Below are 19,541 nucleotides of genomic sequence, written 5' to 3' on the forward strand. Positions count from 1 at the left end.
ATTGGCTGAAAGCATATTTTAGAATTAGGGTAGGAAAGTATGTTGTAACCTGTTTTGAACTTTTCACTGTAAGGGATTGATGGTAAATTTTCATTTAATCACCAAATTGAGAGGATAGTATACAAGGTAAAACACAACATTTTCAAAATTTTACCTGTTGTTTCTGATATGCAGTGTTAGGATTTATTTTGGACTCTAAAAGTAGAGAACCTAGGAAACAGAAAAACAAAACATTCCATTATGTCATTGCAAAGCAGCACAATTACGTTCCATCACATACACACACACTTCCTTTCCTGAACACTTGATACACATGTAACTTCAGTTAAGGAAATATTTTAAAAACAAGTTTAAATATAATAAAACTTGTAACCCAAGAAATGTTTATTTTATGCATATTTACTTTTAACAAGAAGGACACAATTATCTGAAGAGTAAAGGGCTAGATAGGAATAGAGTAAAGGGCTGGATAGGAATAGAAACCTAACAACTTATGAGCAGCATAAAGTATTGAAACAGCACAGCATGAAGCCCAATGATCTGGGTTTCAATCTCTGACATACATTATGACTTAGATCTAATCCATTGCCCCAGTACATCCCCACATTACACTTCACCTCAGAAAGTCTTACTTCAGAATTATCATATTTCATCTTCAAATGATCAATTTTTCTTATAGTAAACTAATTTTCATTTTTTCCCTGGCCATATAAGGCTCATCATACTACAAAATTAACTATTACTTTATAACAAAGAGCAAATTTTAAGACCACCTATATGCCTCTCCCCTCCGTAAGTTCCAGTTTATCCCCTATATACTATCTAAAGGCAAATTCTGGCCCAAAATGCTTAAGCAGCAGTCCATCTGAAATTTTCATTTCTTCTCCTATTACGTTTAACCATTACTTCCAATTCCAAATAGTGGCTAGGCAGCTGAGAAAAGGGTCCTTTTTAACATTTCCAGGTTTAATTAGTTTGCTTCTATGTTAAAATTCATCTACTAATCTTATGATACTGCCCCATTTAGTGATTTACTGACTGTTCACTTGTCTGTGCTCAGAACAGTGCTAAGTGATACTGAATACGGTAAAATACCAGCATTTACCAAGATGTGATGAGTTAATTTGCGAACACCCTGTACACACAAACAGCCTCCTGCTTCACTCGAATCTTCCTACTGTGTCCAGTACAGGTGAAGTTAACTCCAAATGTATTTCTTATTCTTTCTGTACTGAAAATAACTAAACAGTCTCCATATTTTTCCCACCTGTACCCAACACCCTATTTCTTTAGGTTCTCTTATTTATTTCGATTTCTGGCTCACTGAGGTTCAGACAAGTATTCTCAGATTCTAGAGGAAATCTGTTTTAATCTTCCTCCTCTTCTCCCTACTTTTGTCATATTATTAATTAAAATAAATTTCTGGTACTTCAATTTTCTTTATGTGCAATTACCAGATTTTTTATTTTGGTAATTATTAAGAGTTGTTTAGTGATGCATTCATAACAAGAAAAAGCAGCAAGCAAATGAACTTGATGTTGAGAGTCTCTCAAAAGTACTAAAAGTCTCCAACTATCTTTATAAATATTCTTCCAGGGGCAACCCTGGTGGTGCAGCAATTTAGCACCGCCTGCAGCCCAGGGTGTGATCCTGGAGACCCGGGATCGAGTCCCACGTCAGGCTCCCTACATGGAGCCTGCTTCTCCCTCTGCCTGTGTCTCTAAGAACAAATAATAAATAAATAAATAAACAAACAAACAAATAAATAAATAATAAAATCTTAAAAAATAAATATTCTTCCATTGTTTCTTGTAAATATAAGAACAAAAATCACAAACTATCATTTCTCAATGAAATGAGAGTATGTCAGGAACATTATGGATCAAATTTACTTTTTGTGGCATATAATTATACTCAAAATGTGGTTTCTAGGAGAAAATACATTCCAAAAAAATCTACTTTGAAATATATATCCTAAAAAACCATCGATTTCTAGAAAACTACATAATAGAATGAAACTGAATTACTTTGTAACATTCAGAAGATGTAAGAGGTCTAATGTCCTATAACTAAAGGGTGTGATCCTGGAGTCCCAGGATCGAGTCCCACATCAGGCTCCCTACATGCAGCCTGCTTCTCTTTCTGCCCACGTCTCTCCTCTCTCTCCTGAATAAATGAAATATTTTTTAAAAGAATAAATAAAATCTTAAAAAAAAAAAGAGGGGGATCCCTGGGTGCCTTAGCAGTTTAGCATCTGCCTTCAGCCCGGGGCATAATCCTGGAGTCCTGGGACTGAGTCCTGCATCAAGCTCCCTGCGTGTGACCTGCTTCTGTGCCTGTGTCTATGCCTCTCTCTCTCTGTGTATGTCTCTCATGAATAAATAAATAAAATCTTTAAAAAGAATGTAAAAAGACAATCCATGAAAATGGAAGAAAATATTTATAAATCATTTATCTGATAAGGAATTTATATACAGGAATCTGTATTTAAAAATGGGTTGGGGGGGGATCCCTGGGTGGTGCAGCGGTTTGGCGCCTGCCTTTGGCCCGGGGCGCGATCCTGGAGACCCGGGATCGAATCCCACGTTGGGCTCCCGGTGCATGGAGCCTGCTTCTCCCTCTGCCTGTGTCTCTGCCTCTCTCTCTCTCTCTCTCTCTGTATGACTATCGTAGATAAATTAAAAAAAAAAAAAATGGGTGGGGATCCCTGGGTGGCTCAGCAGTTTAGCGCCTGCCTTTGGCCCAGGGCATGATCCTGGAGTCCCGGGATCGAGTCCCGCGTCGGGCTCCGGCATGGAGCCTACTTCTCCCTCTGCTTGTGTCTCTGCCCCCCCCCCCATCATGAATAAATAAATAAATAAATAACTTTAAAAAATAAAATAAATAAAAATAAAAATAAAATAAAAACGAGCAATAGATCTGAATAGGTATTTCTCCAAAGAAGATATACAAATGGACAACAAACATATGAAAAGATGTTCAACATCATTAGCCCTTAAGGAAATGCAAATCAAAACCACAAATAAGGGGCACGCACCCAGGTGGCTTAGTGGTTGAGCGTTTTGCCTTCGGCTCAGGTTGTGACCCTGGAGTCCCAAGATCGAGTCCTACATCAGGCTCCCTGAGTGGAGCCTACTTCTCCCTCTGCCTGTGTCTCTGTCTCTCTCTCATGAATAAATAAAATCTTAAAAAAAAAAAAAACCCACATAAGATACCATTTAATACACCTACTGAGATGCCTATAATCAAAGACAGTGTTGCCAATTACAGTGTTGGTAACCACATGGAGAAACTGGAATCCTCATACATTTTGCTTGTAGGTAAAAAGGCATTCACTTTGTAAAAGTTTGGCAGTTACTCAATTGCTAGTAATTCTAGCAATTCCAAACCTAGGTTTATACCCAAGAGAAATGAAAACATGTTCATTCAAACATATGTACGTACAGAGTCTACGGCCATACCACCCTGAACGCGCCCGATCTCATCTGATCTCGGAAGCTAAGCAGGGTCGGGCCTGGTTAGTACTTGGATGGGAGACATATGTACGTACATGTCCTTAGCAGCCTATTTCATAATAGCAAAAAAATACAAATAATCCAAATGTCCAAAACCTAATGAATAAAATACTATTCAACTACACAGAGAAAAATACATGCTATAACATGGGTGAACCTTGAAAACATTTCATGTGAAAGAAGCCAGTCACAAGAAGTCTATATATGACTGACTTTATATGAAATGTACAGTGTGCAAATTAGAGAAAGATGTGTAGATTAGTGGTGGTTTAGGGAGGAAGGGCAGTGAATGGGGTAGTAATTGTTAACAGGTACATGATTCCTTTCAGAGAGAACAAAATATTCTAAAATTAGATTGTGGTGGGGTGCCTGGCTAGCTCAGGCAGTAGACCATGCAACTCTTGACCTTCGGGTTGTTAAGTTCAAGCCCCACGTTGGATGTAGAGATTACTTTAAAAATTAAAAAAAAAAAAATGTGGTGAGTTGCAAGATCCTGTGAATATGCTTAAAAAAAAAAAAAAAGAACTATATGCTTTGAATGGGTGAATTATACTGCATGTAAACCCTGTTTAAAAAGGTGTAAATAGGGGATCCCTGGGTAGCTCAGCGGTTAAGCGCCTGCCTTCAGCCCAGGGCATGATCGTGGAGTCCCTGGATCCAGACTCACATCGGGCTCCCTGCATGGAACCTGCTTCTCCCTCTGCCTGTATCTCTGCCTCTCTCTCTCTCTCTCTCCCCCCTACCCCCGTGTCTCTCATGAATAAATAAATAAAATCTTTAAAAAAAAAAAAAAAAAGGTGTTAAGTATTCATAGAGGCAAATACCACATAGAAATGTTAATGAACCAAATATGTGAATGCAACATATACGAATCTTACAAACATGAATGAAAGAAACCTCAGAGAAAAATATATACCATATAATTCTACTTACATAAAGTCAAAAAGTAGCAAAAACTAATCTATGGTGCTAGTAGGCAGGGAGAGATAGTGACTGTGAAGGGACATGAAGCAGGGTTCTAGAGTGTTGGTTATTTTGTGAAAATTCACCAAGATGAATAATTACCATTTGTGTAACTTTTTGACCCATTACACTTCAAAAGTTTTTTTAAAAAAGTTTAAGAGTAGGGGTTAAACATATGGCACAGAGCGGTGGAGTTATCATTTCAAATTGTGCTTCCAAGAAACACAGCTGTAACACTGTCAATTATAATTAAAAAAAGGAAAAAGGACAAGGCATCTAGGTGGCTCAGTCCGTTAAGCATCTGACTTGATCTCAGCTCAGGTCTTAATTTCAGGGTCATGAGTTCTAGCCCCAGGTTGGGCTCCACACTGGGTGTTGGGCACTTAAAAAAAAAGAAAAGAAAAAGAAAAAGAAAAAAAGGAAAGAAAAAACACACTTGACTTGGCTGTTACTAAAACAAAATGAAAATTTGCATTTGCTTCAAAACTGTCCATAAAGTTACAGGGTCAGGGTAATTAGAAAGGAAAAAGTCATAAACTGAAAGCTTGAAGTGATCCCTCCCAAAGCCCTAGCTAAAAGAGAAGAAGTATAGAACTGAATGCTTCTGGTATTGGCAACTTTTTCTTTACTGGACCATTCAAGATGTTAAAGTGAAGTATCTCTGCTGAAACACATCGCAGCCATATCCCATGGCTTTGGTTTAAGACATTACCCAGTCAAGTTTTATCATGCATTAACACAATCCTTTCTCCCAACAAGTTTACTTGTATCAGTTGCTATAGCTACAGTACTAGGAACAACAATTCCATTCTAGTAATATATGGGTATCTGGGGATGTAGAGTTCAACTGTAGGTGAGAGGCATTTATCATGGTAACAAAGACAACAGGGGAGAAATGAGGAAGATGATCCTTAGTAGCAGACCTTACCCAACATCATGGGAGGTAGAGATGGTTCTCATTAAGGAGAACACATGCTTTAGATATGGGACAGGTTCAGTTTATCTTAATACCTGCAGTTTATCTTAATACCTGAAGTACAGGTACACAACAGCCCCCACCCAAACTTATTTAAGAAACATACCCATCCTCTCCAATAAAACATCCCCCAGGAACAATTCACTCTCACCCTCTCCATGACACCTCCTCTTCACCAACTGACAAAGACACTCTATCACACAGACCAAAGAGACAAGCCTACACAGTAAACCCCAATATCAACACTTGAGAAAGGCCTTCCCACTTTCAACCTAAACACTTGGATAGGAAATAAGAGACACAAAGAAATATCAAGACACTGATCAAACTAAAGGGAATGATCAATACATGTAATTCACTTGGTCACTGCAGAATCTATTCAATCAGACCACTAGCAAAATCAACCATCTTCAGATGAACTAAAAAGTATTCCTGCACAAGTGCATGTAAGTCTGTTCCACAGAAGTTCTGATTGATAGGCCTACCAGTCCATATTTGCACAGGTATTTTTCAAAAAATAAAGAGGCTTTTGTTTACTAATAACAAGACTACAATCACCACAACTTTTGAGGAGGGTCATTTTATCTTTATCTATCAAGCTTTTAAAACATAGGCCTCAGGGACGCCTGGGTGGCTCAGTGGTTGAGCATCTGCCTTTGGCCCAGGGCGTGATCCTGAGTCACGGGATCGAGTCCCACATCAGGTTCCCTGCATGGAGCCTGCTCCTCCTTTCTGCCTATGTCTCTGCCTCTCTCTCTAATAAATAAATAAAATCTTTAAAAAAATAAAAATAAAAAAACAAAACATAGGCCTCTGGGCAGCCCGGGTGGCTCAGCGGTTTAGCACCGCCTTCAGCCCAAGGTGTGATCCTGGAGTCTCAGGATCAAGTCCCATGTCAGGCTCCCTGCATGGAGCCTGCTTCTCCTTCTGCCTGTGTCTCTGCCTCTCTCTCTCTCTGGGTCTCTCATGAATAAGTAAAATCTTAAAAAAATAAAACAAAACATTGTTTTGCCCTCTTTGATCCAACAGTTCTAGGAAATTAGACTACATCTTCACACAGTGCCAAGGATATGAACAAGTAAGTTACTAGCACTGTTTGTAATGGTAAAAATCTAGAAACAATCTCTATGGCAGCTGTTAATGTATGGGACCTCAGGGAGTCTGGAAAATCAAAACTGTTTTCATAGTATTACTACTAAGAAGCTGTTTGCCTTTTTCACCCTTATTTTTTCAGTGTCTACACTGTTACTGCAAAATTTTGAATGCATAAGATTAAGAATCCTTTTTAAAAAATTAAACCCAACATTAAAGAGATTTGTAAAATTGTAAAACAGTGACACCCTTCTCACTAAATTCTGACTTATCAAAAGCTTTTTGAAGGCTTAGTTTTAAATTGTAATGTGGCAAATACCAGTAGATACAACTCATATGAACAAAAGCTTTTGGGAATCCCCAATTGTAAGAGTATAAAGATATCCTGAGGAAAGTTTCAGAAATGCTACTCTAATGCCACCAGTGTACTATGTGAATATATACAGTAAAATACTATGCTACTCTTAGATGACACATCTGTGTATCCTGACATAAATAGATGCCCCAAGTATACAGACAAAAAGGAAGTCTGTACAGTCAGGAAATGGGCGAGCAATAGTATTGGAGGGAAAATGCCACTCAGAACATCACCAAGACATCACCAAGACAATTGCAAGTAGAAGCTGTCAAACATAGATAAGCAAGAAAGATGGACAATAAAAGATTTAGTACAAGTATACATGATTTTAGGTCATTAAAAATATTCCCTCTCTGCTTCACAACATCTTTGTTCTTCCATGTAAAATGAAATGTGAGAGCTTTTCTTGTATTCTGTTGCCAATCCCCAACACCTCTATCAAAACAAACACCTCCAGGGAGCAGGGTGATAAGTAGCTGGTAGCGTAGAGAGTGAAGTATCATTCCAGTAGTGTTTAAATCAGACAACTACAACTAGGGCCTGCAGCCTGGATCTAGCCAGCAGACAGCTTGAGTCGTAGTCTAACACACACACTCATATGATGAATTCATGCAAATATTTTTAAATAGCAAGACTGTACATTTTTAAAAATCTAGATTTCTGGCTGAGTGCTGGAAAAAAGGATCACAAAACTAAACTGTCCAATCAAATAATCAATCAGGAAGACTTAGGTTTAGAAAAAAAAATAATACCCCATAGGGATACTGTATTAACTAAAAATTCATATTAAAGTGGCTATCCAGACATCTACTACAAAATCAGCATTCATTATTTTTTCTTAGAGCGTAGACAAAATACCATTTCACAGGCATCATTGTGCTGTTGAAAAATACAAAAATTAGTAATGACAACAATGATCCAGAAACATTATATAACAAAAGCTTAAACAGGTTTATTACACTGCTTAAGAAAAACATTTTAGAAAAAAAAAGAAAAAGAAAAACATTTTAGCATACAATATTTAGGAAACATTCCAAGAAAACTGCTAAGATTTTGATACAGTGTTACCTAGCGAGAAATTTCACTTGTTCAGAAGATATCATTTCCTTTCACTGGAGAAATGAGATATAGAGTTTCTGTAACTTTTATGGTTTTATTTTCAGTATCAACCAACCAATCAGATTCAGGTAGGTAAAGAAACATAGGTCCTGGTCTTAGTTTAGATTTGGATAAAAACTTATGGATTTCAGAACTACTAAGTCCAGTTCTGTCACTCCACAGTAAGCAATTTAACATCTAAAGCATTGCTGGCATATACTCCGTATCAATGCTCAAAACTAAGGGCAGGAGCTTAGGTACTATGCTTCATTAGTAGGAAGAAAACATCATCAAAAATGAAATTAATGGAAGTTCAAAATATCATCTGGACAGGACACCAGTGTAGGCTTTAAACCTAGTGTGTGTTCCCAGTCCCTTTCTCCTGATTGTGGCTCAAGATTACATACAGCATTTAAAAACTGAAATGGGGCAGCCGGGGGGACTCAGCGGTTTAGCGCTGCCTTTGGCCTAGGGTGTGATTCTGGAAACCCGGGATCGAGTCCCATTTCGGGCTCCCTGCATGGAGCCTGCTTTCTCCCTCTGCCTCTCTGCCTGTGTGTGTGTGTGTGTGTGTGTGTGTCTGTCATGAATAAATAAAATCTTTAAAAAAAATAAAAAATAAATAAAAACAAATGAAGGTTCAGTGGAGGAGGAGGAAAGGGTAGCCTTATATTAAAAGGTCCAATACCTGCATCAGGCCTTTACTACACTCTGGCCCTACTACCTATACCCAGAGTGGCTGATGGACTTCAAACTGTGAGAAGTTACCACACACAAAGTGACAAACAGGGTTTGCTTACCTAGTAAGGCCTAATAATTTTTTACAAAATAGGTCTACATGAGAAGAAAAAAAAAAGAGTTTAAATGAATTGTTCAAAGTGAAGGATTTCTTGCAGTACTGACACTGAGCTCTTCTCAGTAGCTAAATCTGGAATGCTTACTGTATGCAATATTCTACAACGCTTACTAATTTATGAGAAAAAAAAATTGCTGATACTTATCTCTGTTCATTTCTTTCACCACAACAGCCCAAACAAAACAAAAAAGGCTTTCCACCTTAAGTGTTCTGACCTCCTTTTCTAATTATAGTGGAGGTGAGGCACTACTTACAACCAAGTTCTACAACAGGCAGAGAGGTACAAGATTCTGGTTTTTACCATTAGCTACTAGTGCTAACTTGAACAAAAACATTTCCCCGTGTCTCATTTTCTTCGTGCCTCAAATGACACTGAAAATTTAACCTTTTAAACTCCGAAAAAGGTAACTCAGATAATAGATAAAACTATTTTGAAATATAAAAATTACTTTATTCAACTTAAGGTAAAAATCAAAATATAAGAACACTATTCTTGATGCTTGGCAAGTAATCCAGAATAAAGAGCATGGATATGATTTTTCATGTTAAATAGACATCCTTCAGTGTGTGGAGAAATTCCAAAGTCTTTATCAATTCTAAAATTAGAAGGTGGAAATAGTAAAAACCATAATGCAGTAGACTGATTTAAATATAAAGTGAGAGGGCAAGTTAGGGATTACATTATTACCCTTAATGCAACTTAAAAGGTATAGCATAAACTGAAAGAAGAAAAAAAGTAAATTTTTTGTTTGTTTGTTAGATGGAACTTTGTTGGTACCTGGCTATGACAAAAACCTTAGAAATGCGGTAATCTATCTTCATTGGAGAAAAGGCTATGTTCCCACAATACCCTTTGCCAGTAGGAACCTACTGAACAAGGATAAAACCTAGAGAGCGGGCTCAGTAGCTTGGCAGGACCTCTCTCTCCTCCAGAGTAAAGTGGGCTACAGATTTGCCAAATCATTCAGTTCAGAAGGGAAAGGCATACTTACTCAGAAAGTTGTGCCCTGTTAACAAGGAGGCCACAAGTACTTCCATTCAGAAATTGCCTTCCTGATTTTCAGTTTAGTGTATAAGCACCTCTAACAAGATAAATGACTCATTTTATGGAAAATCAGAAATACTTTCCACTTTGCTCACCACAATAAAAAGAAAATTCTCAATTATCCCATAATGGAGAATGGGAAAAGCATACAATAATGGATGACCGAAACTAGCAATCTGTACAAAAACTCCCATGTAGCTTGGAGATAAACTATAGTTTTAAATATCTTTAGGCTAAAAATTCTTTTCATGTTCTTTGAAATAAACTTTGAGCTTTTAAGTATAAAGTAGCAAACACAAGTAGACAGCAGTAAGGGAGTTTACGCTATAAACAGTTAATGATAATAATAGTCTCAAGTCAAAGGCTGTCTGAGCCTCAGTTTCCCCATCTGCAAAATATGGCTAATAATAGTACCTATACCAGCAGATAACAAGTAGAGTCTCTGGCACATAGTAGGGACTGGATAAATTTTTATTATTCCTATTTAGAGTTTTCCTGTCAGAAGACAGTACTAATCATCAAACGAGATTATTTCTGACAATATTTCGTAAGTATGCTGCAATCTTCTAAGCCCACTCCTTTGATTTAGTTTTCCTTACATCTTAAATTAACAAGGACAAATCAGTTACGTTTATTTCAGCTTTCTTTCTCTTTCAATAAAAAATAAATAAAATAAAAATAAATAAAATAGATAAAACTTACGGCCTTTTTGTTTTTGCCATTCAACCTGTTTCATTGCAGGTTCCCAAAAATTCCCAAGGGAGGAAACGAGTTTAGGGGCTATTTTCCAAAGTGGTAACAATAAAAATGGGGAAAAAAAACAGATCCCAACACAAGTAGGTGGACAAGGATTCCCCAGGATAGTATGACATTGAAACGTAATGCTTAAAAATACTTTTTAAACAAAGGATCCATTCATAGAATGAGTCCAATTAAATATGTGATGTGACAGTTATACATGTTCTTTGAAGTTAGGAAATTTCAAAGAATTGGTCTCACATCTACACACACTTTCATCTGGAAGTTAACTGAACCTACAAAGCCCACGCTTTTCAACTCATTATGTAAAAAGTTTTCCAAACAGGCAAAGGAAAAGAGGATATGTGAGAGTAACTGGTGACTATGTGAGAGACACAAAAGCACACTAACACATTCAAACTTGTATTTTTAAGAGGCAAATAAATAGGCCTCAGAAAAATAAACTCAAGGTATTCAAAATCCTTTAAACGCCTCTAAAGGAAATAATTTCTAAGTTATTTTCAGCAGCCTTATGAAGTTAACCTGTGGGCAATATAGCTCTAAAGTACAATTTTTCAATTCAAATTGAAAATCAATGTCCCTAGAGTCTTTAATCACAGAGGGGTGAGTCTTGTTTGTTTTTCATGGAACGGAGAGTTCTGGGTTGAAAGTCCAATTAAAATTCCTTGAGACCCGCTGCAATAATTCAGATACAGAACAACTACAATCCTAATAAACTGAAGCGCCTAAAGTGAAATTACAGACTAATGTAACAAGACCGGTTTTCCACTTCAAAAGTAACAATTTGGAAATACTTTCACCTGATGTGGACATTTTAAGCGAAACTCCGAAATACGTCACAGAGGGAGGCGGCAAACACTGAACCTTGAAAAATGTGCAACACTCATTTTCAAACTAGGTCTCTGAAACTTGAGGGCCGTTTCAAAATAATGGGAACCACAAGCACTATGGCAGATACCAAAGGTTTCAAACTTATCTGCCAACTTCTCCCCACCTGTTAACTGAACCAAATTGTGATCACACATTTAAGCGGTCCAAAAAAAAAAAAAAAAAAAAAAACCCGCGAATAAAATGGTTCCACCCTTGCAAGACGCCTACACAAACTATACACAGAATTCTGCATTACTGGGGGGAAAAAAAAAAAGACAACACCAGGTAACACAAATCCATCTTCTTTCTCGAGGCAAAGAAGCATTTCTCTGCCATCCATGAACCGGAATTGCCAACCTGCTGCAACAGGATCAAAGAGATGTAGCAGAAAAATAGTTTAAAGGGGGGAGTGCGGGGGGAGGGGGGGGTGGCGGCACAGCAAGCACAACGTTCTCCAAAGAGTGACACCTAAGAACTTTCTTCGCTCCCAGAAAGTTTCACGCCTGCTTCACAGATGAGTGAACTAAGGCAGAAGATCGGATTAATCAGTGCCTTTCTCAAGGTCACTCTGGTGCAACAGAACGGCACCGTCCAGGCCGCCGATCTAGGCCCCCGCCCTCGGCACACGCCCGGGGGGCTCCGCTCCAACGAGCCGGGCTCCCCTCGTCACCCAAACGCTACCGGGCGCGGGGAAGAAAACGAGACCCTCCGAGCGCTGGCGGTGGCGGTGGCGGTGGCGGTGGCGCTGCAGCGAGCTCCGGGAGGACCCGGGCGCCGGCGGTCCGCCCTCCCCCGGGGCGGCGGCCGCCCCCTCCGACCTCGCAGGGAAGCCTCTGGCCCCCAACACCCAGCGATGTGGCCCGGGGCCGCCGGCGCCGGCGAGGGTCCCGCCGCCAGGGGCCTCGCTTACCGTCGCTCTCGGCCCTGACAAGCAGGGACATGCCCTTCAGCCGCTCCACGTAGCCGGACGACACATGCCCGGTGCCCCGGTCGTCCCACTGCCGGTCCTCGTTGAGCGTGTAGACCTTCACCCGCCGCCGGGTGTCGGTCATCGTGCCGCCCGCGGGCCGGGGCACAGGCCCCGCTGCAGTCGCCCAGGAACGGGGGCCGGCGCCGGCGGGAGGACGCCTGCAGGCGGGGCGCTCCCGGGCTCACTGCCGCCGCTGGCCGCCGCGGGGCCGCGGGGCCGCCCGCATGGCCCGCTCCCCGGCCCGAGCTCTGGGCCCCGGTGCTCCTCGCCTCCGACTCCCACTTCTGGGCGCTATTGTCCGCGCGCGGGGAGCCCGGCCGCCCCGAGAGGGGCGCGCAGCGCTTCGCAGCCTCCCGGGCCGATGCGGTAGGACCTCGGGGCGCCGCTCACTGCCCCGCCGCCGCCTCCGCCATGATCTCCGCGAAGCCGCTTCCCGCGCCGCCGCCGCCTCCTCAGGCCGCCGCCGCCATGTTTTCCTTCCTTCTACCTGGCCCTGCCGCGGCCGCCAGCGGCTCCGCGCTCCGCTCCCCGGCTTCAAACGTCCCAAGCCGAGGGGCACCTCCTCCTGCTGCAACTGCTACCGCTGCGCCGGAGCCTGCGAGAGCCCCCCCGGCGCGCGAGCGCTCCTGCCTCCTGGAAGTCCCTTTCCCCTCGCCGCTGCCGCCGCCTCTTCCGTCTTCCTCAGGGAGCCAAAGCCGCCGCCATCTTGGTTCGCCCCTCAATAGCGGCGCGCGGGGCCACCCAGGCAGCAGCTGCAGGGGCGGCCCGTTGGCCCCACCATTTAAAGAGACAGGAGCGAGGCCGGGAGCCTCGCTGCGGCGGAGGCCTCGGACGGAGGCGGGAGGCGGGCGCCGAGCTGCCGAGGTGGCGGGAGCGCAGGGAGCGGAGGAGGCGGAACGCTGGTCGCGCCGCTGACGGCCCGGGGCTCCCTCGCGCTCCCTGCACGCACTGTCGTGCGAGCGCGGGGCGGCGTGTGCGCCGTCGCGCCCTGTGTTCGTCATCAGCCCCGCTCGGGGACTCGGAAGGGGCGTGGAGCCCGCGTCCGGCCTCGGCGCGCCCGCCGGCCGCGCGCCCGGCGTCTCGGGGTGCGGGGGCCGCCGCGGCCTCGGCCTGTCGGGCTGCGGGCGCCGGGCCCCCCCGTCTCCCCCTCCACCGGCGTCCTGTGCCGCGCGCCGGGAGCGCACCGTCGGGGAGGCGCCGGAGCCCAGGCGATGTCAGGCGCCTTCCTCGGGGAGAAACGGAAAGGCTTCCGGGGACGGCCCCAGGTTTGCGCGGCGAGGGCGGCCGCCCGCCCGGGAGCCGCCGTGGGGCGCGTCTGCAGAGCGGACGGACGGACGGACGGACGGCCGCAGGCCCGGGGGCGCGGCTACACCCGCCCCGCCGCGCCCGCCCGCGCGCTCTCCCGCTCCTCCGTGTTGCAAAAGGAAAGCAAGACCCGAGGGACGCACGAAGCCCGGTCGCCGTGCGATGCTGTGCAGCCGCGCTGAGCAGTTCTCAACGGGAGCTGTGAGGGCCTGAAGATCCTCACAAAGGAATCGGACCCCCCCCCCCAGATTCTCACCCTCGTGCAAGCAAGAGCCGCCGTTTGGGGGCTTTCCCTGTGTCCACTAGACGTGACACGAGCCACGTGTAATTCAGAATTTTACAGTAGCCGCTCTCCGAGAAAGTACAAAGAAGCCGCTGAAATGTATCTTCATAATGTATTTTATTGGATGCGGTATCTTCAAAGTTTTAATCCTCAGTATGACGTCAATGATTTTTTTCCATTCCTTTTTTTTTTTTTTTTTTTTTTCCTTCGTACCTGAGTTCAAGACGCGATGTGTGTTTTGCCCCTCGGCGTTTTCCCCCTTAGCTTCTCCTTGGAAGCTAAATCTCCTTTGCAAATAACCTAATCTGTACTTAGAGTGTATTAAGCTTACAGTGGGAAAAGGATATTCGCATATTCAAGTTATTTTCTTCCAAAAGTATCCATTTTTAAAATGTAAAAGTTTAAAATTCAGTTCCTTATTCATTCGCACTAGCCCCATTTCAAGGGCTCAGTAAGCCCCTGTCTAGTGGCCACCATTATGGCAGGTCCAGGTGCTTGACATCACCAGGAATCTCCCATCAAACCTGCAAATGCATCTATCAGGAAGAGGCCCTGACAGCAACACCAGTACTGAGAAACGGGTTGCCCAGGATATGGGATTTTTCTGTTTTAAATCAGAAGTTGGGGCAGCCCGGGTGGCTCAGCGGTTTAGCGCCGCCTTCAGCCCAGGGCCTGATCTTGGAGACCCAGGATGGAGTCCCGTGTCGGGCTCCCTGCGTGGAGCCTGCTTCTCCCCCTCTGCCTGTGTCTCTGCCTCTCTCTCTCTCTCTGTGTGTCTCTCATGAATAAATAAATAAGATCTTTTAAAAAAAATTAAAAATAAATAAAAATAAGTAGATAAATCAGAAGTTGGGACAGTCCTCCCCCACTGACAAATACAAAGAGGTGCTTACAAAGAACAGTCGGAGACTTTCCTCTTTTGCCAACAAAAGGGGAAAATTATAAAAAATAAAGCTGTTGTCTAAAAAATAAAACACAGTAATGTCAAGCATCAGGGGGTGACAGCAATTTTGTCCACTTTTGATCCAGTAAGACATCATTAAATTTATTGTTCCTACTTACTTGAACCGCAAACCAAACATGAAATAATTTGTGGAAAAAAAATCAACTGGACTCACTCCTATCACTCTTATCTCCCTTCTAAAACTCTCTATAAAGCTGGTGGTGCTTTTTTTCCCTACTCAAAGTAAGAGAAAGAACTTGAGCCACTGAAAGAAAAAAAGCCACTCTCCCTTCTGAGGCCACCAGTGAAAATCAGATCTTGCCGTGATGGCAGGTATTGGTAGGAGGGGACCTGGGGAGTGGAGCACTATGAAACTTGGTGTCTACTCAGGAGGCAGGTGCTGCTCTGATGTATAGTGTGCTCCTTGAGTGGATTCCTTCAGAGCCAAGCCAACTTCCCAGGTAAGAACAACCACACACTTGAAAAAAGAGATCTAGAATGAACTATATCACAGTTCCTTGAAAAAGGCCTGTCACTCACCTTTGCACTTCTGTCTTGAAAAAGAAGATCCAGAGGATGCCTGGGTGGCTCAGCTGTTGCGTGTTGTCTGCCTTTGGCTCAGGGTGTGATCCCGGGTGCGGGAGTCAAGTCCTACATTGGACTCTCTGCCGGAAACCTGCTTCTCCCTCTGCCTGTGTCTCTGTGTCTCTCATGAATAAGTAAATAAAATCTTGGAAGGAAGGAAGGAATGAAGAAGGAAGGAAGGAAGGAAGGAAGGAAGGAAGGAAGGAAGGAAGGAAGGAAGGAAGGAAGGAAGGAAAAAAAAAAAAAAAAAAAAAAAGAAGAAGACTCAGCTCCTGAGACTGCTTTCTATCTAGGGGAGGGAAATCAGGTTGGGCCAGTATATGCTTTCCTTGTTCTCTGCCACAGCTGACAAGTCTCCTCTCTCACCCTTTTTTGAGATGGGTGTCAAAGATTGCTTAGTTGGTTGACATGCACACGTGGTTAATGAAGATTTGAAATGAGGTATCTGCAAGACAAGCTAGTCCACAGACATTTTCTAAGACTTCAGATAAAAATTTGAGTCATTTTCACTTTTGCCCCCACCTTTGTACTTGGCCCCTCCCCAAGGCCTACTAACTTTCTTCTCTTTCCTATCCCCTGATTTGATTCTGCCATTTTATTTCTTTGGTCATCATCTTAGGATTTGTTGTAACTGAAGTTCTCCGACTCAGTTACAGAAGGTGACTCCAGAAACTGGAGTCTGGTACTCTGAAATGGCAGGGCTCAGAGCCCTGCAAAGAACACAACCAGGCACTGGCAGAAAATAGCAGCATTAACATCAGCATTTATGTTAGTTTGCAGGGCCGTGAGGAACCCAGAGAGTCCCCTGCCTGTCTCCCAAGACCCCCCCCATGAAGGAATTCCCATGCACCCAGAAGTAAAACCAAGTGTTCCTGTAGGCCAGCCAAAGGAAGTCATTATAGCAATAAAGAGAAAGGGGAGATGGGTATTGGAATTATCCATGGGGAATTTCAACCTACACATGCTTTCTCAATTTCGTACTTCCCTCAGGGATGGGTACTTAAAATACACAGCCCCCATCAGCATCTCCCTAGGTGTCCAAGTAGCTCTAGCTCTGCATATTATTCAAGGGATGGCAAATGTGGCAGTCATGAGAACATGCCTCACTGACTTTTGTTTAAGATTTTATTTATTAGAGAAGGCATGGGTGGGGGGAGTGACAGAAGGAGAAGCAGACTCCCCACTGATGTAGGGCTCCATATAGGGCTCCATCCCAAGACCCTGAGATCTTGGCCTGAGCTGAAGTCAGACCCTTAACTGACTGAGCCACCAAGGCGCCCCCCTTTACAGACCTCATTTTCCAAGGAGCATAATTCACCTGAGCCCCGAGTTGCTACACTCTGAAATGCATCACTGCTTTTGTAAAGGACACCTGTCTGTCATAGGCTGCTCCCCTCCAAGGACAATGCAGCAGGATCCTAAGGCAGATAGTCCTGGGAAGCGTCTCTTCTATAGGCTGACTTTGGCTCAACAACCCCTTTACCAGCTTTGTCAAACCTTCCTTAGAGTGCCCTGCATTCTAGGATGCTTTCACCCAACCCTCTTTTCCTCTTTCTTCGCTCAGAGTTGGACTCATGCCTCTCCCAATCATTCTGGCTATTTCCTTTTATATAAGGGTTTCCTCCAGTAAATTCCTTATGTGCTTAATCTCAACTCGGTGTGTGCTCTTTGGAGAGCTCAGACTAGTGCTAAATTCAGCTCTAAGGTCCAGTAAATCTTCAAATGTAAAAAGAGCTAAATCTTGATTTATCCATAATATAAGATTTTAACTAGAAATGAGAAAACTAAAATTTACTTACAGCTACCCCTATGTTGAGGCCTGCTGAATTATATACTGAGAGCTAATATGTATGTTCTTAATGAATTTGATTTTTATGTTTCCTAAAGTTCTACAGAATAAGAACAATTTTTCTTATACAACTATCACTTTGTTCTTTCTCAGATTTTTCCTAATAATTCTGATTTCTCTCAAATATGAAAGGTTTGCAATACAAAAAGATATTCTTTTTTCAAATTTATATCTTTCTGAGTTTTGAGAAGGACTTCAGAATGAAAAGAACATGTACATCCTCCCTGCTCTCATCTGAGTAGACCAGATTCCTTTTAAATCATGTCAAATCTGGATTTTTTTTTTTAACTGTCTGACACTTAACTCATCCCCAAAGGGACTGAGTAATATCTTTGGTGACCAGATCACAAGGGTTTCCTATTTGTAGGGAGTGCTTTGTGGTAGATAATTTTTTTCAGATAATTTTTGGCATAGAATAAATAAGTATAATCTGAATGTAAAAATGCATCCACACATTCATTATTCCAAAACAAAAACAAAATTTGTTTTTCCACAATTTGATAACCAGAAAGCATATGTGGCCAAGGATGATGGTATCAACATGAAAGCATGAAATTTATTTAGCTATACCTAAATCAGAAATGAAATGCTTGTGACTTTGTTTTTGCCATTCCAAATATTCTAACCTTGTATTTGAGAATTAGATAGTTATACTTAAGTATAACCAAAAATTCTGTCCCTTACCCCTTTGGCCACAGCAAAAATTCTGTCCCTTACCCCTCGGCCACAGCAGTTAGGTCAGTTAGTACTTGACATAAGCCAGGACAATCAAAATGTTGCCTGGATTTTTCAGGCTATCACTGGGTGAAAACGTTCTTACCTCCTGACCATGACAGCTGGAAGGGTGTGGTATAGGACTGCCCACCCTTGGTGCTCCCTGCTGCCCTACCCCACCCCCAATGTGGGCAACTATGTCTGCATCAGGGAAAATAGCAGAACATTCTCTTGGGAGTCCAGTTATCTCCCAAACCAGACCAGTGCTGTTGGGGTTCTGAGGTCTGGTAAGAAGGGAAATGAACATGGGCCACCTAGATGGCTCAGTCAGTTAAACCTCCAATTCTTTTAGCTCAGATCATGATCTCAGGATGGTGAGTTGGGCTCTCTGCTTAGCAGGGAGCCTGCTGGAGATTCTCTCTCTCCCTCTCCCTCTGACCACTGCCCATTCTCTCTCTCTCTCTCTCTCTCTCTCTCTCTCTCTGTCTCTCTAAAAAAAAAAAAAAAAAATTAAAGCGAGATGAAGTTGTCCTTTCATCTATACCCTACCTTGGCCTCTGAAACTTAATCTTGTATTACTCGTCATGAATGCAAGCTCTTTCCTTAGAGTTCCATGAGTAAACATCATCTAACATGGTTTAAAAACTTACTCTCAAGGTCTTTGACATTTTTCCCCACTAAAAATAGAATCTCTGCCTCTTTCTTTTAAATCTGAGCTGGCCTTGATAACATGTTTGTAATCAATAAAATGAAGAAAAAGTGACACTGGAAGCTAGACAACATCTACCTGTTTGTTTGGTTTTGGTTAAGATTTATTTACTCATTGGAGAGAGAGAGAGAGAGAGATTGAGCAAGAGCATGAGCAGGAGAGGCAGAGGCAGAGGGAATCTCAGCCGACTCTGCTTTAAGTGCAGATTCTGATGTGGGGTTGGATCATTACCAGAGCTGAAGCCAAGAATCAGATGCGTGACCAACTGTTCCACTCAGGCACCCCAGCCTGGTTTTCTTAGAAGGCTTCCTGAGCCGCCAGGTAAGAAACTCAACACCCTTAACACCCTTATTAGGCCACATGTAGCTGCTCCTATAGACAGTTGATATTGAAAAGGCTCACAGCCTATAAATGTTTCATTGTAGACAAGGGGAACTCTTGGAGGACAGCAGCACAACCCTCCAACTGCAACTGTGCGACAACCTTCAAATGGGAACTGCCCAGCCAAGCCATTCCCCAATTCCTGATCTTATAAAACTGAGAGCAAAGTAAAATGGCTACTTTAAAACCACTCAACTTTGAGGTCATTTGTCACATAGTAACAGTAACTAGAACATAGGTTTGCTTGGGTCATTTGTTCTAACCTCAAAG

General features: G+C 42.8%; 1 protein-coding gene across 2 annotated transcripts in view; it reads right to left on the reverse strand.

Annotated features, from left to right (window-relative positions):
* The window catches only part of PPP4R3A (protein phosphatase 4 regulatory subunit 3A), a 38,785-nt gene extending 26,105 nt beyond the window's left edge, over nucleotides 1-12,680 (reverse strand). For both annotated transcript variants that reach the window (XM_072839716.1, XM_072839715.1), the window contains exons 1-2: nucleotides 12,443-12,680; nucleotides 155-210 (exon numbers count right to left, since the gene is read on the reverse strand). In XM_072839716.1, coding sequence (XP_072695817.1) covers nucleotides 155-210; nucleotides 12,443-12,584 — 198 coding nt within the window. In that variant the 5' untranslated portion in view covers nucleotides 12,585-12,680. The remainder of the gene's footprint in view (nucleotides 1-154; nucleotides 211-12,442) is intronic.
* Between the last annotated feature and the right edge of the window lie 6,861 nt (nucleotides 12,681-19,541).

The sequence above is a fragment of the Canis lupus genome, chromosome 9 (assembly GCF_048164855.1).
Source record: "Canis lupus baileyi chromosome 9, mCanLup2.hap1, whole genome shotgun sequence".
Taxonomy (NCBI): domain Eukaryota; kingdom Metazoa; phylum Chordata; class Mammalia; order Carnivora; family Canidae; genus Canis; species Canis lupus.